Consider the following 23,290-nt stretch of genomic DNA (forward strand, 5'->3'; position numbering starts at 1 on the left):
TCAGCACGGATGCGGATGCTGCGGCTATGAAGGTGTTTCCATGGCGACTGCCAGAGATGAAAGCTGTGTGAGCTGGTAGCTAACAGTAGCTAAGCTAGCTAGCAAGTGCTTTGTTTCCTCTCCCAGTGGAGCTGTGCTACATAACACACCCTGCAGCCACGTCTGAGTGAGTGTGTGTGTGAGTGTGTGTGCGAATGTGTGTGTGTGCGTGTCTGTCTGCCAGCGCACGTGTGCTGCTGTCTGTGAGCTCAATTGTAAGTGTCTGGCTGTGAGCGTGCACCAGTAAAGGCTGTGTGGTGTTGTGTGTTGGTGAGCTGAGGCTTTACATATGTGTGAGAAAATGAGCGTGAATCCTAATCACTTTACATCATTCAAAAATGTGTGTGTGTGCGTGTGTGTGCGTACTTGCTCCCGGCGTGTGGTGTGTGTGATGAGATGCAGACACACCCTCAGGTCAAACATGCCAAAATTTAATTTTAAGCTCCTTTCCCACATGCATCTAATCCTGGAAATCTTCCAGCAGTTTTGCATGTTAGTGGTGGAAACAGATCATTTTCTTTGAAATTTTATTTTTAGGACCAAGAAAAATTAGAAATGTCTCCCCAGTAGCTCCTAATGGCAGCAAACTGCATTACTAACAGGTGAACTAAAACAGATCTCGTAAGTGAGGGATGCCTCGGCCACGTTCACCTTGGTGATTATGATTCAGCTGTTAGCGGCCCGGCTGAAGGCTGCTCACTCACCTGCGATGCGAGTTCCTGTTGCTATTGACATGACCCCGTCCAGAGCAGCCAGGAGTAGGGCACTTTAAAACATTTTCATACATGGCAAGAACTTGACAGACAGGAAAAGGTGAGAAAGACAGTGAGGGTTAGGAGCAGAAAGGAGAGTTACTGGGCGCTGAGCTACGGCGGTTAGGCATGCACACGTTGCACAAACCCAGACTGAGAAATTTCACAAGATGAGCATGAACACTGCAGCAGAGACTTCACCAAAGAAAAGACTGTGCGAGCAGCAGCGGTAAACGTATGTCGGTTCTGTCAAACTGCGGCAAAACAACAGCAAAACCTGTTTTGTGCGTGTGTGGCCTTAGCTTTTCATTAGAGAGAATCAAAAATTTAGAAAAGTCTTTTCATTTTAAGGTAAATGACTTGATTCTTCAATCTCCACCCACCTAATTTCCAACACCAACTACGTTCTACTTTTCTCTATGTAATCCTTCCCTGCTGCTGAGAAACTCTCATTTCCATTTTAATCAGTGTTCATTCCATGAAATTTCATGAGACAAACAAAAACACAAGTTCATCATGCACTGTTAAAATCTACTGATGACTCCGCAGATGGAACAGGAACAACGTGTGGGGAGATACACATGCAGGGGGACTAAATAATGTGTTACAACAAAAGACCGTCTCTTCATATTGTGGAGACAGACTAATACTGTAGATTTGAATGTGTTAGGTGTCATTTATGCAGTAAAATATACCTTAACAAACAACTGATGAAAATACTTTTCATTCCTGTACTGATTGATGTTAACTTGGATATTTTTACCTATATATGACTCAACCACTGCCCATATCACTCATTCAGTTCTTTACATCGACAACCTGCAGGTGTGATACTGTGATTATACCACAAAGGGAAAGTTTTATCTGTTACCTGTGAGTTTAGTGTGCGTGATTAAAACGCTGGCAGTTGTTCTCATGCAGGTTGTTTTGTGAGTTTTTGCAGCCAGCAGGTGGATCACACTGATTCTTCATGCTGTTCACGTTACATCAGCAACACAGATACCAAAACCAGACATCAGGCAGGTGGGATGAAGAGGAAGAAAAGAAAGTAAAGCAGGACACAAACTAAAGTAAAATGAAATAAATAAATAAAACACTTTCTGTTGTGCCACAATAAACACACGACGACCAACGATAAACTTTTCTTTTTTTGAGACTAACTGATTTGCACTAGATTAAAACTGGATTTGACATCTGATTTCAAAGTGCTGCGTTCACTGACACCCAATCTTCATAGTGTTTTTGCAGCTATCAGGATTTATAAGTGCAATGTTGAAAAAGCTCTATCATGTACTGTGGTCAATACTGCAAATCAACTGTTTATAAAGGAAAAGAAAATGTCACTGATTCGTTCAACCAAGTCAAACTCAACCAAACACACAACACAACACAACACAACACAACACAACACAACACAACACAACACAACACAAACGTCATGCAGGACGGATGCATGGTGCTGGATGACCAACATGCCCAACATGGTCCAACTGTCACTGCTTACACCTCATTTCAGGTCAGTATTAACTCTTGTTAAAACTGGTTTCCCTTCAGTCTGAAGGAATCTCTGCCTGTCGGTCTCTGTCTGAGCTGCGATGAAGTGGACCGACCCAAACACTGACAGAAATACCAGCAATTTGCTTCTGCATCGACATTAAGGGACAATGTGACGGTGTCAGATCAGATTTTAGTTTCTGCTTTACATTCATTTTAGGAGATTATATCAATTTAGATGAATTAGATTAGATATATATATCATTATTTTGTATTTCTCAGAGGCAGAAATAATCTGGTTGAGAAAAAAATCAGCAGGTGAAGCTAAAAAAGCTAATTAGCCACATTTTTAGTAAGTCAGCTAATTAGCCCAGCTAATCCCTGATGTTAGGGCCAGTCCAACATGAGCTAGCTGCTAAACATGAGTAATAATATGTAGGTGTTTACCAACTTTGCCAGTCGCTTTGCTGGAACAGAGAAAACCTGAGGATGTCAAGCTCCCCAGCTGAGGTTTAACTCAGCCAAGGGGATGATTTCTGCCCCTGAGGCTGCTCCACCTCTGAGACACGACTCTACAGCCTATAACATCAAACTGGAACAGTGTGTTGGCTAAACTGACTCGTCAGATTGTCATTAGTGTGAGGTTTTTTTTTAAGGCTGAGTGTGTTTTCAGTGCAGCAGAACCTCCAGGCGCAGGGACCTACTCTCAGGCGGGACGCGGTCTTTGTGGGGACACCCGGACAGGCTGCGGTGGTGCGGGTACAGACCGGTCACGTGACCTGTGCCGTCGCAGCCCGGCGTTGGACACTTGCTCTCCTTCTTCTCCCCCCTGGAAGAGTCTGGAACAGACAGAAAACGGAGGGAGGTGCTGTTCAAGACTCTGACCAACATGTGGCTGCAGCACTTGGCTGCAAGTACATTTACCCAAGTACAATTTGGCATAATAATACTTTCCTTGAGTACTTCTATTGTTCGCTAGCACTTTGCACTTTGAATTGCGTAGTGTATGAAAGGTGCTATACAAATAAATTTGCCTTTGCCTTTGCTACTTCACTACATTTCAAAAAAACCATATTGTAGTTTTGGGAGCCTCCACAGAGAAGGAACAATCACCCTGACGTCTAAGAGACGCTGTGCTGAATGACAAAAGCTCTAAAAGCAAGTCCATTCAAAACGCTAATAACGAACAGCACAATTTTCAACTTAATCCCAAAGTAAACAGGAAGCTCATGATTGGGTCGCTATTAAACATGTCCCCCAGATTCTTCACAGCAGATTTAGGCCCAAGCCTCTTGAGCCACTTCTTCAGTTCTTCTTAGATACAGATTTTAAAAACAACACACGACAAGTTCATGGTGGTAACGGTGTGAACGTCTCTATGTGTCAGCCCTCTGACAGACTGCCTCTCCCCCACTGCATGCTGGGACTGGCTGTTATTGATCCAATAATATTATCATTAAAAACTCACCCAGGTCATTTTGACTCTCTAAGTAGATTTGGCTGGTGATATTAAACTGCTCTTTGATAAGAAAAACAATTCCTGGTAATGGATTACTTTAAAAATGGATATTCCATATCTTCTGCTCCTTCCACACGTATTTGATTTAGGCAGACAAAATAACACTCAGCTGATGTGACTGACTGGGCTGAGAATCAGCTCCAGGTAGACTCGGGTTCACTCTGGGGCAGAAACCGACACCTGGAACTGGCCTGAGTGTCCTGTGCTTGGCCAGAAGCAGACACATCATAATGAAAGCCTTCCTGAGGACTAATAAAACTGCCTTACAAAGGCTCCTTCTGTGCTAATGAAGCAGTCTGAAGTCCATCTGAGTCTGTTGCGGGGATGATAACTGTGCAGCATAGACTCCCTCCCGGCGGCAGCGAGGTTGTATTTGAGTGGATTTAGAGAAATAGGCCGCAGATAGCGTCCCGCAGATGAGATTTGCTCTCTTAACGGGCCGTGCAGATTGCCATTACTCATGCCTGACAAGCCAGCCGTCTGATGTTCCCACACCGGCCTATTTTAACAACATAAGCTGCTGTCAGAGGAAAACCTTGCCTCTGCAAAAAAACTGTGTTGGTCCTGAATGTGGAAAATGAGTGCCCATTATCTCATTGTCGACCGTGTACATCATTTCCAAAATAAGACAATGGGGCTTTAACAGGTTTAAAGAGCCCAGAGGTCAGAAAGCTCAGTCGACCCAACAATGTGCACAGAAATGTTCAATTCAGGGAGGAAAGAGACAGACATAGAGTTACAGTTATGTGTTTTCCTGCTGCAGCGCTGACAGCCTCAGGCTGCAGCAGTATTGAGGGTTAGAAAAAGTCAGGCAGACAAGATAAACTTCCTCCCTGCTGACCCGGGGTCAGATTTTTGGAGTAACAGCTGCTTCGGGTCGAATGTGATGCGAAGAGGTGATGAGCAGAAACATGATGAGATGACGACTCTGTGCACACGGTTCAAACACTAAGAATTTTCAGGATTTTTTTGTTGTGGAGAACCAACAGTGTTATGCTAATTATGTTTTTATCATCCCAAAGTGTGAATTTCCCTGCAAAGGTTCTGTACATTACTTTACAACTTTCACAGCTAAATTGGCAGTTTTCTTTTCACTGTTACATTATTTTGTCCAGTTCCTTGTGATTACGTCGGTAATAACTGAGTCAACTAAATTTGCAGGTGTGGTAAAAATAGTCCGGGTATGAAAAAACCTGTAGGTCTGGGTGGATGAATAAACACCACAGACAAAATTCCTGAAGAGAAGTATAAATATTTCCATATAGAAAACATCAGGATGTCAAAGCAGCAGCCAGAAGAGACTGAAATATTGCAACTGTCATACCCAAAAACTCTGCACAGACACAGGACACAGCAGCAAAAACATGAACTTGGTGTTTTGACAGATTTTCCAGCAGTGTTCATAATGTTTAGTTTAAACTAAGAAAAGTGTCAAACTTGAATCTGCTGCTGGACACGGATCAATAATGACACAGTGTGTGGGTTTCTGCTGCCTACCTTTAGGGTAGTACGCCCTCTTCAACCCGTCATGGTGCATCCTGGCCTTGCGATCCTCGGCCGCACTGCTCAGCCTGGGGCTATGTTCACCGTGGGCGCGATGGTGATTGTGATCCCGACGGGGCATCGTGTGCTCCGAGGCCATCCGGTCTCTCATGACCTTCGCTCGCTCTGATTCCAGGGCGATGGCCTTCTCCAGCAGCGACAGGTTTCCCTTGGCCATGTCGAAGGTCTCGTCGGATCGGTCGGAGGCCACCGACGTGGTGTCCTCATCGCCCTCCTGACCGCAGCTGGTGGGGTAGCCTCTGGACGCCGGGCTCAGCTGCTCCTCCAGCTTCATCAGGTTCACCATGTCGGAGTAGTTGCGCTCCAGAGACCTGGGCTCCTCTGCTGCACCCTGCTGGCAGCTGTCGTACCTGAGGGGAAAGTGGGTTACGAAGTAAGAAATGTGACTGATGTCATGTAGTTACCACAGGTGCAGCTCATGGGCTGGTACCATCATGGAAGTGACCAGTTACTTTAAATCTGTCAACTTACAAACCAACATCCACGTCCATTTAGTCACTAACATTTTAATATTTACATTTTAAACCTGTAATAGATTTTTATTGTGGTATTTTTACTTTGACCAAGCAAAGGATCTAAATCCTTCCATCGGTGCCAGTGCTGCTGTGAATGCCAGTGTTTTTCTAAATTAAGATGAATTATCTCTCCAAAAAACAGATTTTCTTCCAGCTTCTGCTGGTTTTAGTTTCCCTTTGCCCTCTAACTGTTCTGTGCCGGGAAAAGAAGATGGGTGTCTCCTGTTCCACACATTGGAGACTGGAACAAAGGAAGAAAACTGTTCAGAGAGTATGTACCTGTTCAGGTGGTGCATCATCTGCTGGTCCACCGGGTTTTGGAGTTGGTGGTGCAGCACGTGGCGTTCGGACGGCTGCGTCTCGCTGAGTTTCCGAGCCAGATCGAAGCACTGGTTCCTCAGACACTCCAGGCTGCTGAGACAAACCTCCTCCTCGCTCTCCTCTGCCTGAACTCTGACCCCCACGCCGGGCTGACCGTTGGCGTGGCAGCCATCATCCACCATGGTGCCTTCTGGGTAGCCATCCTCAGGCAGCATGGCGCCGTGACCCTGCGCAAGGAGCTTCAGGGAGTCCACCGTCTCCCTCACCACGTCGCTGTCCAGGTCCACGCTCAGTTCCCCCTTCCTGTCGCCCTGCTCGCTTCCATCCTCCTCGTCATCATCTTCATCTTCCCCAGCGCTGTTGGAGGAGTTGCTGTTCATCTCGGACTCGGTCATGGCCTGGTAGGCAGCGTCCTCTGCAATCTTGCCCAGGTTGAGCAGGGACTTGGCGACCAGCTCGTCGTAGTTCTCGTACTCCTCCCCGGTGCCGTTTCCTGCACTGCAGCTGTTGTTGTTGTCGTCCTTCTGAATTGGAATTAGCTTTGATTGTCCACTGGGTTTGTAGTGGTTCTCTACTGTCAGGAAAGACAAAAACAAACCTCGCAGGCTTTGCATTGTTTGGACATTCAAACATAAAACCCAGCTCACATTTATAAACCACAGATTCCCTCAGTATGTTCCACCGTAAGCAACAGAAACAGCTGGTAATTGGTCAAAAATGAAAGAGGAAATTGATTCATTTTGTCGATAATTTAAGTTTCTGTTCATTTATAGAATCAAAAAAGAAAACGAAATCAACTCAGCAACACTGAAGAACCTGTTTTCTTCTCATATATTCCTGAATACATTATGAACCCCTGTTTACACACACACACACAAAAAACACACAACCCAGAGCTGTGCAGAGCTGTTGATTTTGGGGCCGGTGAATGAGAGCGGAGAAATTGAAAAGGGAGGCGTGTGAGGTGCTCCGATTCAGGAGCCATAAATATCCTCAGGAGGAGAAGCCGAGGCAGAGCGCGTTTGACACGTACACCGAGACAACGAGGCGAACGGGAGGGGAGGGGAGGGTGGGAGTTAATAACTCAGCAGCGCTCCTTTCCCGATTGTTAGCGAAGCGCTGTCAGAAGCGATTGAGGACACGGGGGGTGTTGGGGGGAATGGAGGGAAACGTGGCGGGAGGGAGAGCGCAGAGCATCTGGTCTACCAGTGATTGGGCTCAGCAGCTCGCATCACTTACCCCTCTCCTACCGCAAACTGCAACCAGGACTGGACACCAGCTTGAATATCAATATGAGCCCTTCGCAGACATGGACTCTGTACCACTGCTGGGTTCATCTGTCTGGCTGGTTTTGGCTTTCATACATATTGTAGGTCTCCTTTGTGGAAAGTTCCTTTTTAACTCTGTTCAAATACAGCAGATCAATGCTGCCGTGCTCACAGGATATTTGGCATCTGGCACATGAAACGAAAGGCCTGACAGAACCGAAAAATGAAGGCATCAGTCGTTTCAGCAAATGTCCAATAATGACAAGTGACAGCCACCTCTAGTGGCCTTAATTATCACTCTTGCAAAGGAGTAAATTGTGTGACTCTGTTGTGGAGCTGAAAGCCCACAGAGGAAGGAGGGCGGAGAGGATGGACGGGTCAACGCAATGTCAGGTTTATCTGTTTATTACCCAACTGACAGTCAGTGGTGATTTCTTTCAACCTCACTAAGCCTTGATCATGTTGCAGTACTGAAGTGGAAAGTGGACACACATGCTCTTTCATGCAGACTGCAATATGGGGTCCACAGATACTGTACACAAATGACTAGAAAGCATGAGGACGACCTGCAGGAAGACGACGAACTCGTTCGTTTGTTGTGTTTGGCTGCAACAAATGAACGACAACAGGACTAAGGGAGGGGGATATATCACAACCTGTCGGCAGCACGCGGACCTTCGCTGACAATGTCTAATGGACGAGTTTTTTGTAATCGACTTGTGATAGTTATGGAAGACACTGACAAATAATATAATCCTGACAATCGGATCAAAACATGTGGTGTTGACACGGGCGACCGTGGTCGTCATTCCCCTTTAAAACTCTTCAGCTGTTTTGTGAATAAGACATTTGCTTGGTTCATGTTTGGTCTGTGCTCGATTTGGAAAACACTGAGAAAATGCAGAAACTACTAGTGCGAAACAGCCAACTCACCCTGCTGATGATTCTGCGCCTCCTCTTCCTCCTCCTCCTCGTCTTCCTCTCCCTCGTCCTCCTGCTCCTCATCATCATCACCTTCGTCCACTTCTTCTTCCTCCTCATCCATACACTCCTCCTCCTCCGCCTGCTCTCCTCCTATTGTTGTATCTGTTCTCTCCACCTCTACCTCCTCCTCTTCTTCCTCTTCCTCCTCTTCCCCCTGCTCCTCGTTGTCCTCCGAGAACTCGTCCTCCACCTCTCCGTCGTCTTCCTCATCTCCTTCTCTTTCCCCTTCCTCTTCCTCTTCATCCTCCTCTACTACCTCCCCCTGCTCCTTCCCAACATCCCCCACCTCTATGGCTTCGTTATCGTAGCTGGTATAGGTGTGGGCGTCTTCCTCCTCCTCCTCATCCTCACCCGGGCAGGAGTTGAGGAAGGGCCTCCTCTTGGCAGCTGGCTCCAGCGGCTGCTTTTCCAGAGCCTTCCTCTTCTTGGCCAGCGGGCAGCCATAGACACTACGACGAGACAGAGGGCACATATGTGATCAGTGGCCAACTTTGTTCTCATATTTACCATTTGATCATTGGAGAAATTTTATCTTGAACTTCTCTGGCCCAAAGCTCATCCTCCCACTGCAAAACGGAGCCGATTCTCAGGTCAGATTAGTCTGAAAACTGAGCCAAACCTGGCAGACACTTATGAGCCAGAGCCAGCTCACACTGGATACTCCTGAAAACAGCAGCGTAATGACAGTCCAACTTGGCTGCAGGATTTTTGGCCTTGCTGAACTTCACCTTGTATGTTTATTGTTTCATTCAGTGAATGTGCTTCACATTAAGGGTCTAGATTATCGTGGAGCTGATGGCAAATCTAAATACATGATTCTGATGTTGACAATTAAAACAATTAAGCCAGTTAGTGTCAACACAAATATTTCATGATCACAAAAAACTAAAATATCTCATAAGTACTTTCCATAGACTCCACTTGACTCAGATATTTCTAAGAGCAATAGTCAGCGTCTTCTTTCTGCAAATAAAGTCCAGATTCTCCCGTCAGAGGACAACATTGGGAATAGTTTTGTGTGCAAAGGGTCAAAGGTCAAAGTCCTTCAGTTCCCTGTGCTGTGGTTCATGTGTTAAGGACACTGCAGTGGATTTTTTTTTTTCTCTGGCTCTTGCTAAGGAGGAGAATCAGACTCGAAAAAAACCAAAGCTTATTCAACCGGGGCCTCAATTACGCAAATCCCATAATAGTCATTAACTGTTGGGAAAATTCAGCTTTAATTGCTCCAAAACAGCAAGCACAATTATACACGGCTTTAATGTGGATTTTAGGAAATCAATTAGTCCATTTCCATATGAAAGAGCTTATTTTGTGTTTGGAGGGCGAGTTGGAGGAGGTGACGCTGTTTTTTTTTTTTGACTGAAACCACTATGTGTTTGTCTGAGACTGTGACATTTCTGAGATAAATTGAACTGCACTGAAAGCAGTGAAGGACCACCAGCTCTAAGAGACAATTTCACATTTACTGGACCCAGGACATCCCAGTTTGGTAGAAGAGGGACTGAGTGTGTGGAAAGACAAACAAGCTGCAACCTGCAGCAAATGCTTTTTGTTCTGGAGTGCAAGCACATGGGTGTCTTCAAGTAAAGATTTCAGATGAAAAGAACATTGTTTTTTATGAAGTTTGACTACCAAATCAAATGATGTCAGACTCCTAATCCTGAAGTTCTGTAATTTGTTAAGAGGCATAAGACAAGACCAGCTGATCTTCACTCGTGGCCTTATAGTGAAAAATATACAATCATCATCATATCTGCGGAAACATATGCTGAAGAAAAAGGCCGAAAACATCAGAGGACCTAATACTGACCCCTGTGAAACTCCACATCTGAGTGACACGCTTCTGATTTCCTAAATTCAAAATTCATTATCATTAGGCTAAACTATGTAAAACCCAGTGCTTTGTATAAAACATAATCCATGTTAAAAATTGTGTATGAGTTTGTATTGTTGTTCTGATGAATGCCTTTGCTTCAGAAAAAGACTTTTTAAACATTTGTCATCATATTTACTCATTGCTGAATGTACAAAGACATATATTCAGCTTCCTGATATCTAAATATATGTGTTTAGAGTTTGGCCACACTCGACCTGACAGAAAATATAAACTTCCTTCACCACATTAACACTCCATCTTATACGTTATAGGCTGTCAGGCTGCTAGCTTCCCTGTGTGTGTGTGTGTGACCTCAGCCACCTTGCTCTCTCCTGCCAATTAAAATTCTGGTGGTAATTAAAGCACATCAGAAACGAGGGAATGCTGCAGTCGAGAGTGAGAGACTATGAATGGTAATTATGTGGCAGGAGAGAGAGTGAGCTCACACCTCACATTTTCTCCTCTTACGAAACCGATCTGCTGCAATCTGACACGATGCATTACGATTGATTATTTGCTGTCGGCTGAATCGAACAACAACTTATCGACATGAAGACCTGGATCTCAACTGACTACAGAGAGGATCAGACTGAACACCTGGACCTTATTGTCATGGATGAAGGAAAATATTTTCTTCTGGAAACTGTTTGAGACAGTGGGGGATCATATTAGATTTGAGAACTAGATATTGAGATATTTCCAAAATTAGATTATTTTTAATAAAGACAGCTGCGTCTACAGAGACGTGTTGGGTTATGGTTATTTGTGGCCATGACACTGCTAAGCTACTGAGTTACTTCAACTCTCTCAAGGCTTCATAGCTATTTAAAACAAAAAAAAAAATCACCTCAAATGGTGAAAAGAAGCTGAAAGTGTCTCCTGATGTTTTCACTGCATCGGTCAAGATGCCAAGAATTAAACACCATGACAAGGACCTTAAAAATGCAACCTACAGATCCTGGCAGGAGAGTGTGACGGCGTGGACACCTGAACTGAAATTCAGTCTCTATGGGGGGTCCATTTTTGTCTCCACAAGGACACAAGGAAGTACACGTGACATGAACACAGTACATTATTTTATTACTGTGTCCACATGTGGACTCAATTATTGTCTCACTGAAGTGCCATTGTTTCCATTAATATTGTCTTTGTGGACATTTTGATTTTGGATTATTATCTTAATAAAAACTCATCTTTGCTTCTACTTGGACACCTAATGTCCATCACTGTCTCTTAAAGGGTATTTGAGTCCCCGCTTCTATATTTGTACTCCTGGTGTGCATGTGTGTGTCTGTGAGGAAACCTGGCAGGACGTTATTGTCTCTATGTCGCGCTTGAAGTCTATTAACGCGATATCACATTTTTATGAAATTGTGAGTAGTTTGTGTCAGTGAAGAGTGACACAGCCGACAGGAACATCAGCTGCGGTGTGATAATTACATCTAGGTGCATGTGGTTAGGTGGGATCATTGCCCCCGGCAACGCCACATGCCGACGCTCATCAACGTGGTAACGCTTTGGTGCCAGAGCGGGGAGTTGCAGGGGTGTATCTATATATGAGATTGGGTGTTGGCAGTGAGGCGACGGTGGGGGACGGGTGGGGGGGTGAATGTGGGCGACGCGATGTTCACATCCTATACTAGCGGTTGCCAAGGGAGACAGGCTGCATCCCTCCTGGTCCTCATACTGCAGCATCCGCACGGTGCTGTCGCCATGGTGACATCCTCCAGAGAGAGAGAGAGAGAGAGGTGAAGTGAAAGAGAGAGAGAAAGACAAAGAAAGGTAGAGGAGGAAAAAAGAAACACAGGAGGAAGAGAGACACCGACTTTGAACCGGACCGTCAGCACCGTGTTCGGGCCTCAGGAACTTCTACATCCCAGCAGGGGGATGTGGAGAAATGCTGGGCGTTGGGAATAAGATCAAACAATAAAACTGGTGATATTCTGAAACGTTCTTTTGTCAACAAATCCCACAAAAAAATACCAGTGGAGTCCAAAGGAACTCAGGCGACTCATAAGGGATTCCTTTGCTTCGTACCACTTCCATAACACATACTAGCTGCATTACACACTAACACAGTGCAGCATACACGAAATCCCCTTTACAGGGAATTCAATAATAACAATTAAACTTCATTATATATATTTATTTTGAGGGTTATTGTCCCATCATTCCTAATTGATTGTAGTACTTTACAGCTGTGTATTCTTCGCTCTATCTCTTTTTATGGATTAGTTTTAGGGTGATTACTCTTTCTGTTATAGAAAATCTCTGTAGTTTTTCATTATTAAACCAAGATGATGTGATGTACCCTCTCAGCCCACTATTTGTTTGCCTGTGCTATATGTAGATACAGCAATCACTCTTCTTCTGTTGCATTTTATTTTTATTCCTCGCTGACTGTGGTTTGTGAAAATGTCAGAAGGTATGAGCTAAGTGTGCAAACTGTTCGGTTGTTGTGTGAAAGAGCAGAAATATCCATCTCATTACATTTTCTTTTTTTTTTTGACAGAAATGTGCCCACAGCCACTGGAAAAGTCTAGTGTCTGCAAAAAAAAACTTTACTTCAGTTCAAGGTAGAAAGAAGCGGTTTTCTTGTTTATTCTGCAGGTTAGCCTGTTGAGATTAGAATTAGCATGTCGTGAACAATTAATGAGAGTGATGATGATAAGCTGGGTGTTTTTAACAACCACCTGAAACAGAACTAGAGGTGTTGGACTGGGTATTTTAGTGAGGTTAGCCAGGCTAGCAGTATTCACCATGCTAAGCTAAACACAGTCTGGATCCCTGTGTCCTGGAAGCAACAAGGATGAAACTGTTACGCATCTTTTCATCTGACTCGGGGGAAGATGCTTTCGAAAAATGTAAAATGAAATTCTCACTGAAGTTGTTCAGACATAGCTGACTCGTGTTTGGTGGAGTCTGGGGAAACTTCCCGACCTGCAAAATCTTATTAGCATTTGGTGCAAAGGCAGCTAGTAAACAACAGGCAGGAAACAGGCAGCAAATGTGCAAACGCTGCGTTCGCCCTCTCTGCTGTGTCTTTGTGAAATCAGACTTTTGTGAACTGTGATCAGCTGATGAGTAGCTGATGAAGAAATTCAGAGATCGGTCCCCCAGAGAGGCTTCATCAGACGACCTACTTCTCTCGCTCAGTCTAATTTGTCAGCGCGACTATTTATCAGAGATGTAAAAAAGAGAAACGCAGAGAGTTTGTTCCTTCTGCTTCCAGTAGCAAACATCAGCTTTAGACACAAAGTCCTTGGACATGGGAACATGTACACTTGTATGATCCGTGGAAAAAAACTGTGGAAAAGCTACTGGATGGACTTTGTGTTGAGATTATTTTCTCAAGAGAAAAATCTTATTTACATAAAACAATTCTGCCCAGCGCACTAACATGAACAGTTTATGATTAAAACATGAACTCAGACACTACACAAGCACCAGTTTTAATAGTGAAAGCTTAACATACCTCTATTCTTGGTTCTTGGGCCTTTATATTATCATCGGGGTTTATGGTTTGGGCTACAGAATCGTCTTTGATCCTGGTTTTTTTAGAGATTTTTTGTGTATTTGTCAACATTATTTTTTGTCTGATCTGACACGTACATTCACCTAAACGACACAGCAGCCAGTTCACACCGGCACTAACTTGAAGACAAGAGTTTTGTGCATCAGTAATACAAATAAATACATACAGAGCAGCAGAGGACATGCAATTTTAATTGTGCACGTAGTGAAATGACATTTCTAGCCAAATAAATTTCTGCCTCCTCATTTTTCACAAACCACTTGCTGGTTCAAAGACATTACAGTCTGTTTATTGACATAACTGGGAGAACATGAGCCTTGAAACTGACCATCAGTATCAGCTGGACACGTCTCCAATCAAAGGAGAACAACTCTGGCATCAGGCGTCAGACACAAAGATGATATAAGGCTTTGAGTTCATATAATAATAACTATGATAACAAAGCAGGGACATATGGAAAAGAGTGTGAATTTCTAGTGGATACTAGAGCTCTTATTTTGAAGTTTGACTCCCTGCATGTCTGACACTGAATTTTCCCATCTCTGTGCCCTTCACAGGACCATCAGTCTGCTCTGCTAGAGATTCGCCATCCTGCCCTTCTCAATATCTTTCTGTTACCTCAGGCGTCAAACCACCGCTGTCCTGAGCCGTGCAACCTCTGCACTCCAGCCTCCCACACACACACAGCAGCCTCTAACTGAAAACAATACCACAGAGACTCTCCAAAATAACCTCAAAACATCTCAGCAAGTGCTTTGATTTCATAATGGATGTTTAAATCTGATTTTTTTCCCTAAATAATGAAAAACCCTTCAATTGCCTCCTCCACAGCGTCATATTCAGGCTTCAAATGTTATTTTCTTTAAGTGAAAACCTCTGTGGTCCTATTCCACTTTAATGCTGCTACAGCATTGTTGTGATATATATTTCACCTGTTTTATAAAAATGTATGACTTTTCCACTGGGATTTGTGGGGAAGAAGGAGTTTATGGCGCTACATTGTTTTACTTGTCTTGGGGAAAAAATGGACCAACACAAGCAAATGAAATCATTGCAACCAATTGTTAGAAATAAAATAAAACATTAAGAATTCAGCTGTGCATATTTCTGCAAATGAATATATATAAACACGTGTAATAGCTGCAGTTGAACACTCCACCGGAGCTGAAATGACTCAGAGAGAGCGTCACTTCTGAAGAGGCCCCCTGCGTTTGTTGGTAATTCACCATTTCTGAAGGCGACAGAGATCTGAGGCAGAAACCATCCGTCCTGCAGCCTGAAGGGCTGGAGCACGGCAGGATGGACAGCCATCAGACAGTGTGACCTGGGGACTTCACAGCTCCACACTCGTCCTGATTGCTTTTCTATCAGACCTGTCACAGAGCGGTGGCTTCACCGAGCTGGAGGCTGCGAGCCGACGATCGAGGAGGTTTGAAACCGTGACGTTAGCTCATTTATTGCTGGTACGATTCTGTTTCTGAGCTGCTGAGTGAGAAGTTTGGAGCCTACATGCAGGACTGTAGGCGACCGCACCCCGTAAAAAGATTCATGATCCAACAAGAAACATCTGTACAATTTTCTAAGTATTTTCCTTTTTGCCTTTCTCTTGTTTTCCCTACGATCATCTAAATATTGGGAGGTCAATCCCACTATTTTTATACACTAATTTATTATCGTTGCACCTAAAAAGTGTTAAAATTGTTTCAGAATCTGTTTAAATTCCCAAGTTTTGAGGAAAAATACTTAAAATCTGACTTCGGAGAAGCCACGGCCTTGTCTGCAGAGACAACATTAAGATTAAAATGAAAAAAGGAATTTCTAAGTTCAATGTCGATTTATTGTCATTATTAAATGTCATTGAAAACAGAAATGTCTAAAATGCAGAAGTAACCACACAGGACGAAGATTTCCTGTATCTTAACAGACGTTCACACCATTTCACTCCTGCCTCAACGTTTTCCCATAACTCAAAAAATGTGTCTTTGCTTCACCTGCATCCATCTTGGTTTTATTACTTCAGCAACCTACGGCAGCTGAACTGTAACTCCATATAACAGCTCTTACTCTACATCCTCTGACCTCAGAGACACTTCCCAGGCTTCATACAAAATCATTTCTTGGACCAAAAGACTTCAAGCTCAAAGAAAAGGCTTTGGAAGTGTTGTACAATTAGAGCAGAGGCAAAGTGAGACCCCAAAGGGAAGAAGAACAAGGTGTCATGTCACCTCAAAGCACCGAGTTACAAAGCTCCTTTCCACTGACCTTTAAAATGCTTTTAAATTAGTTTCATCATCGCGCCCACCAACTGAAAGCTGAAATTAACATTTGATCTAAAAAAAAAAAAAGGTGTTTAACGTAAAAACTGTCCACTGGAGACGTAATGCCAGGAAACGTATAGAGCAGCTCGTACCTGCGGTGCCTGGCGTACTTCCCGCTGACGTGACCGCTGCCATCACAGCCTGGGGTGGGACAGCTGAGGACGAAACACACACAGTAAGAACGTACAGCAGCATGTCGGCTCTACGGCAGTCACACGTCTGGTTAGCGGTTTATTTACTGAGTGATGCTTGTCTAGAACATAATGAACATATGGACTGAGCTGATGGAGTTGTCATCCACTTCCTGTCCAGAGAAAACTTCAAACGTGTGAGATCTTGTAGAATATGATGCACAGATGCAGACGAAGTTACTCACAGTTTATAAAGTATTTCAAACTGGTCCGATCTTAAACAAGTACTGCAGTAAAGTTCAACATGTACATGTATGCAGCAGGAATACTCATCCAAACAGGAACAGTTTTACTGCAGAATGTGTACTTTTACTTTGATACTTAAAATACTTTTAAGATTTAAATGCAGGACTTCTACTTCTGGTGGAGTACTTCCATAGTGTACTGAAGTAAAGGATCGAAGTACTTCTTCCACCCATAAGTATTAAGACTACAATTATTGATTACTACCCCTTTCAAGATGAATCACTGATACGTTTATTAATGAGGTCATAGATAAAGGTGGTGTTGTGCTGGATGCATTATATTTATAGCTGTTCCTAATATTCTGAACCCCTCATGTCTGTGAATGGGCTGGAGACACCACTGAATATAATGCAGTCCTGAATGAAATGAGCCTAAACCAGTCTGGGATTTCTGTAGTCCAGGGTTTGTCGTGGTGAAAACTAAAAGAAACCTGGAGTTAAAATAATTTTGGATAAATCTCAAGATTGAAAACAGAAACACTTCAAGTCTTTCACAGTTGAAGTGTTTCTGTCTGGGTAGTGTTTTTGTATCGTGGCTGCAGTCGGCAGCTGAGCTCTCCTGAGCTCTGAGTCACGCTGCTGCAGCTTTCAGCCTGCTCTGCCCTGAAGACACGCAGACCGCCAGCCAACGCACGCCGCTTGGCTTCAGAGACTCCACACCCACGACCTCTGACCCCGTGCTGCAGAGCGCCACCCACCCTCCACCCAACATCACCTCATCCAACCGCTCTATACACTCAGGCTAAAACAAGAGCTGCACGAAGATTTAACATCACGAGTGAGGAGCCAGGGGAGGAGGAGGAGGAGGAGGAGAATAGTGATGAAGGAGATCAAGAAGATGAAGAGAAGAAGTAGGAGAGGGGAAGGAGGAAGAGGGTAAAAAGTAAGAGGATAAGAAGTAGAGATGGAGAACTAGATAGAGGAAAGAAGAGATGGAAAAGGACACAAGAAGTGAAAAGGAGGAAAACATCCTGTGATAGAAACGAAACAGGAGGAGAATGATAGAAGGAAAAAGAGGAGGAGGAAGTCAACATGGAGAAAAAATAAGGAGGAGGACGAGTGGAGGAAACGAGGAAGAGGAGAAAGTGGTTTGTTCAAGGTGAGGAGGCTCATCAGTCAGTGTGGGAGCAGAGACTGATGGCGCTGCCTTATTGATCCTAGCTCTGCCTGTGTGTGTGTGTGTGTGTGTGTGTGTGTGTGTGTAGTCTTCAATCCTTCGATGCAATGTCAAACGCAAACTTTCCAATCACTGCGAAATTCCCATGATGCACCAGTGCAACCTTAACCTCAACAAGCGTCTGTATTGAGCCTTAAAAATCGTTATTTTCCTAAATATGTGATGAGAACCTTCCACATGCTCCCACTGTTTCCCCCTCAGTTTTCAACCTGACTCTCCAGACATATGGGACTCTACAGGCTCAATAGAGTCTGGACTCCAGCTTTGTCGGAGTATTTTTTACATATTCTCTAACGCTCTTGGTTACATGGCCAGCAGTGGTTAGTGGATAATAGATTTTTTTAAACTGGAGGTTGTTGGTGCTGCATTTTCTCAGCGTTGGACCAATCAATCATGGCTCCTGTGGCGCAGGGAGAGTACCTGCCTTGAAGCAGGAGCCTGAAAACGTCCAAACCGTACCTGTCCTCACTTTTCTACACGACTGAGTTGATTGCGACATTATTAGGATTCTGGCAGCAGCCGATGGATCGGGACAAACCCAGTCTATTCTCTGGGGAGCATGAATGTGCTCATCTAAATCTGATAGTTCTCGTGTGGGAGCAGAAATTGTGGTCCAGTGGTTCTCATCAGTGTCCACATCCAGCACACCAGAGTCACTTCCATCAAAGTGGAGATGAAGTTAAAACTGCACTTTCTGCTGCTCTGATTCCTGCTGAGATGACAGACAGGGTGTATTTATTTAGCTATTTAAATTAAATCATGGAAGACTTTTAATATCACAGCCACATGCTTTTATTTCCAACCTGCCACATCACACCACAATGACAAATTAATTTGTGTGTTTATCCCCGTAGATTTGACGGATTAGTCAGCAACTGTGATAAAAAAAAAAATAAATAAAATTGATGAGAATGTTCAGTGACTCTGCACACAATGTATTTATTCACAGTATTTACACTCTGAGTCATTTCTGTCATTACTGGTAACTTCAAAGCTTCCCTGTCCATGTCGGGCCCTGGGTGCACAGCCCTCAGCAGCACCCATCAGATTGAAATTCTGGGTGAGACGAGTTTTCTGCTCCCCTGCTCCAGGCTCACACTGTGTGGACAGGACCTGTTTGTTTACAGTGAAGCGCTGACCTGGATCAAACCGAGTTCAACCATAATCTGCTGCACACACCAATATTTGTCAGTTTTACTAAATGAGATTAAGTGAAGCAGAAACTACCCACACACTCACATACACACACATACACACACACACACACACACACACACACACACACACACACACACACACACACTCACACACACACAGAGGTAGCAGCGATATTCAGTATTTTACCGGAAACAGCTGATGGGGAGTTTCTCAGTCACAACTCAAACTGTAGAACGTCATCAAAATGTAATAAGTAATTGGTTGAATGTGTTTGGAGATGTAAAAAACAGCTGCTGACCCATTACTGCATGTAATAATATCATGATTCTCTCTCTCGATTACAACATCCATCTGTTCAAACCCTCAAATCCAGCTCCCTCTTCCACGTTGATGCAAGTGCTGCAGCAGTTTAGCTTTTATTCTGCATGCTCGCTCACGAATCACACAATCCACTGTTTCCATGGAGAGTAAAATGATTTCTAAAACTTTCATTGCAGCTGCTCTTGTACTTAGCTGAACCTGTGCAAAAGGTCATTGTCTATTTAGGCAAACAGAGCTACATCATCTGCAAAATAATTCTGGTCCAGCGGTGCCGTGACGGCTTTGGACACCGTACCACCTGAAGGACTGTGAAATTATTGTGTGAAAGGTTTCTCAGTATGATTTCCTTTGATGAACGCCAGCTGTTGCCTCAGCCCAACACCAAAATACAAAAGCTGCAGTGCGATATAACGACGAATATACAGTATTTTGGAGCAAAGGTCAGCAAAGGTTTACATACCTGAATAACTCCTGTGTCACTGCTTCCACAGCAGCTTCAGACAGAGACAAAAAAAAAAAGGTTATAACTTCAACAGACTGCAGCAAAACAATAACACACCTATTGTATGTAGAATAATAGACAAACAGCCTGAATGGTCCTTTTGTTTTCAGTAGGCGCATCTGGAAATGATTCACATCAATATTTTATTATCAGCTTATTATGTGATTTAGGTTAGAATTCCCATACTGGGATATATATATTATTATTGTCTGGTACAGGGTCTATACATGAATAACATGCATCTAAAATATGTTGCTGGTTAATCAGAGTCAAAGAGGTGATTATTATTTATGATGTTAAAGCAAAGCCAGTCATTAAATAAATAAGTAGCTGGCTAATATTTGCAAACTACATTTCCTAATGTAAAATTTAAATATTAACTGGTCCTGGTTTTATTCTTTTTCATGTTTGTTGTCTTACAAATAAAGATCTAACTAAGTATCTGACATATCAGTATGAGGGGAAATAGCTGCGGTGAGACAGGAACAGCTGTAAAAGCAGCTGACACATTTTCTTGGCAGGCTGTAGTATAGTATAGTATAGTATAGTATAGTATAGTATAGTATAGTATAGTATAGCCAGGCTACCCTCATTAGCATATTTCCTCTACTCTCCAACTATGAGAAACAGACAGGAAGCAGCAGACAGGAAGCTCAGTACCTCTGACGCCTTTGGATCGTGTTCGATGGCGTTTTTCAAATGCATTCACCTCCATCTGGAAAGAAACACACACACAGGGACACTGTCAAACCGTGTTCATAACATTATTTACCTGCGGCGTAACCACAAACACAACAGCAAACTCCTGCCGTTACCATAGAAACCGCCCCTAAAAGAAAAAAAAACACAATAAGACCCTAGCAACCAACTAGCTGCTACTTAGCAACCACTTTGATCCTGTAACAACCAACCACAGCCAAACTAGCAATCACTACAACACATCTACGCCACATTATTCAATTAATAAATAAGTTCATATTTAATTCAGTAAATAAATTGGCAGTTGATTTCTTAGCAGCTGCAAATGTATTGAAACCTCACAGGCTAACGTTGAAGCTAACTAGCTTGTCAGAGAGGGTCACGTTAAATCCTGCAAAACTACACAAAACACAAAATACACTACACCAACGTGCACTGACTAGCTGCTGCAGAATAATTTCACCATGTTTTTGTTACATTCCTAATTAAGTCTTCAATATTTTAGGAAAAATATTGAAAAAATTGTTCCCCACCTGCCTTTGACCAAACCACCTTAGACTTAACATACATCAAATCCTCTTATTTTTCTTTAGCTCTAATACGTTTATTTTCCATTGTTCTTTGTTGGTTTCTGTGATTGTTCTAGTGTCCCAGCAATAAATGGAAAATATGCAAAAAGCAGTGTAATTCTGATTTCAAAAGAAACAGCAGAGGGTTTTGACAACGTACCTGGTCGGAGCTCAGTGTGGCACCACCTCGATCTGTTGCTGGTCTCGTAGCTGAAGAGTCTTTATACCAAACTGAATTTCAGAGGCCGTCTTCCAGAGTCATGATCTGCAAAAACAGAACACAGAAGCTTCTCAGTTCTGCGGCATGTCAGATTCCTGTTGCAGGAATCAAACCTGTTTGTTCTGCTGTTTCTTTCCACCAGCAAGTCACTGAACCGTGACCTGCTCACTTCACTGGCTTCTGAACATTACTGTCCCTCTGAAATGCACAATTACAATATTCTAATGACATTTAAACACTTCCTGCCAAATATCATCTACAGATATTTACAAATGTGACATTTAATTCATTCAGTCAATTATGTGTGTTTCTCCAGAGAGATTTCACAGACTCGCGACTAAACACATCTCAGCAACCCCCAACTTAACCTGTAAGTGATGCATAATAAGGCCAAGTGCATGCATAAAAGAAGTCACTCGCAGCTTTTGGAAGGTTAAGCTGTTTGAAAGATGTTTTTGTACTGCACTGGTTTTATTTTGAAAGGAGTGGAGGATAACAGTGTGTCAAAAAGGAAACGATCAGTTGGCAGAAATTCATTTTTGGGAGCAGAAACCAAAAAGTCAGGAGGCAGACTGAATTTGTTTTTTTAGGGGGATTTTTAAAGCAGCACACACACAAACACGAGGGTGTGTCAGGGCGTCTGGGGCTCTCCAAAGTAATTCTGGTTCCTTTTTCTGCACAGACAATGTTAATGTTGCATGAAAGTCTCCTGGATGAGTCATCAGTACAAACGACAAAAAACTATGACTCCCAAGGTGCATTTCAGCAGCCAAAGCATTTAGTCACAAACCTAAAACAAGAATTCAGAAGTCTTTGCACTTATCTTCCCCCAGTATTCATTCAGTTTGATTATCATTAAAATGGTTTTAATTAACATTTTAATGTTAAATGCCATATTTCCATTTTGTTTTTAATACATTATGTAAAGTGTGTGTGATGGCTTTTGTGCATGAAAAAAAGGACGGACTGTGCAGAAACATGCAGGAGTTAACTTTGAGATTCTGTGTCAGTCTTTAAGAAATCTGCCTATCGTGGTTCTAAATGCTGATCTCTAACGCAAAGACAAAGTGTTCTCCATCTTCTACAGCTCTTAATGTTCCTCTGACGGACTCTTCTCCACAGGAACAGGAGCTGCAGTCTCTGTATTATCCTCCATACATGAACCCTACTTGCTAATATGTCTGAAATCACTCTGGTTCACTCTGTAACAGACTCAGCGGTTTGATCTAGACTGAGATCTCTGGCACTTATGAATCTCTATCTGCCGCTTTTGCACTGTGGTGCAGCCGCTATGATGAGCCGATTAATCAATTTGGTTCATGTCAGCTCCTAATAATTAATCATTGTGAGTTAGTCAAACTGCCCAAATCTTTTGCTTATGGCGAATACGTTTTTTTTTTTACTTTTCTATAAGAGTAAATTGAATTGTCTCAAAAAAAAAAAAAAAAAATGAAAGAGTCATCTGTCTTTGGAAACAATCATTGACAACTAAACAATAATTGAAAAAACAATCAACAGACCAATCAATGACATTGATCGTTAGTTGCCGCGTGTATTGTGGGGTCGTGTCCAAGTTACTGATGCTGATGATGCAAATGATGGGGATTAGAAAGTGTGAGTTTCCTGAGTAAACTCCTGACTGTCCACTGTATCAGGACCCACCACACTGTTTTCACTGAGCTCTACATAAAAGCATAAATTGGACTCTGCTGAGTGTTTCTGTAGAGTCTGACGCAACGCTAACCGGCCTCATGCAACTCAAACGACCACGGAAAAGTCCATTTGAAATAAGACAAAAATCTCGTTTTGCGTTAAAATGCTTGCACCAAACCTCAGCGGGAGCTCGCTGGGAGCATTTCAACGCAAACAGCAGCATGAACGAGACCCAAGACGACGGCGGAACAACAGCTGATGACGATGGAGACGTGAACACAGCAGCGCCGCGTGCTCGTCTCTCCTCAGCTGCAGTGCAGCTCTGGGGGGCTTGCAGCGTTAATATAAATGTAAATTCTGTACAGCCTCGC

General features: G+C 43.3%; 1 protein-coding gene across 3 annotated transcripts in view; it reads right to left on the reverse strand.

Moving 5' to 3' along the window:
• Window positions 1–23,290, reverse strand: part of myt1la (myelin transcription factor 1-like, a) — a 70,987-nt gene that overhangs the window by 20,019 nt on the left and 27,678 nt on the right. For 2 of the 3 annotated variants that reach the window (XM_026318512.1, XM_026318510.1), the window contains 9 exons: window positions 21,207–21,311; window positions 20,439–20,493; window positions 19,737–19,770; window positions 16,277–16,339; window positions 8,405–8,904; window positions 6,162–6,777; window positions 5,302–5,717; window positions 2,990–3,124; window positions 744–834 (listed from right to left, as the gene is read on the reverse strand). In XM_026318512.1, the coding sequence (XP_026174297.1) occupies window positions 744–834; window positions 2,990–3,124; window positions 5,302–5,717; window positions 6,162–6,777; window positions 8,405–8,904; window positions 16,277–16,339; window positions 19,737–19,770; window positions 20,439–20,493 (1,910 nt within the window). In that variant the 5' untranslated portion in view covers window positions 21,207–21,311. The remainder of the gene's footprint in view (window positions 1–743; window positions 835–2,989; window positions 3,125–5,301; window positions 5,718–6,161; window positions 6,778–8,404; window positions 8,905–16,276; window positions 16,340–19,736; window positions 19,771–20,438; window positions 20,494–21,206; window positions 21,312–23,290) is intronic. The other variant, XM_026318513.1, reaches the window with a different exon arrangement.

The sequence above is a fragment of the Mastacembelus armatus genome, chromosome 24, assembly GCF_900324485.2.
Source record: "Mastacembelus armatus chromosome 24, fMasArm1.2, whole genome shotgun sequence".
NCBI lineage: Eukaryota > Metazoa > Chordata > Actinopteri > Synbranchiformes > Mastacembelidae > Mastacembelus > Mastacembelus armatus.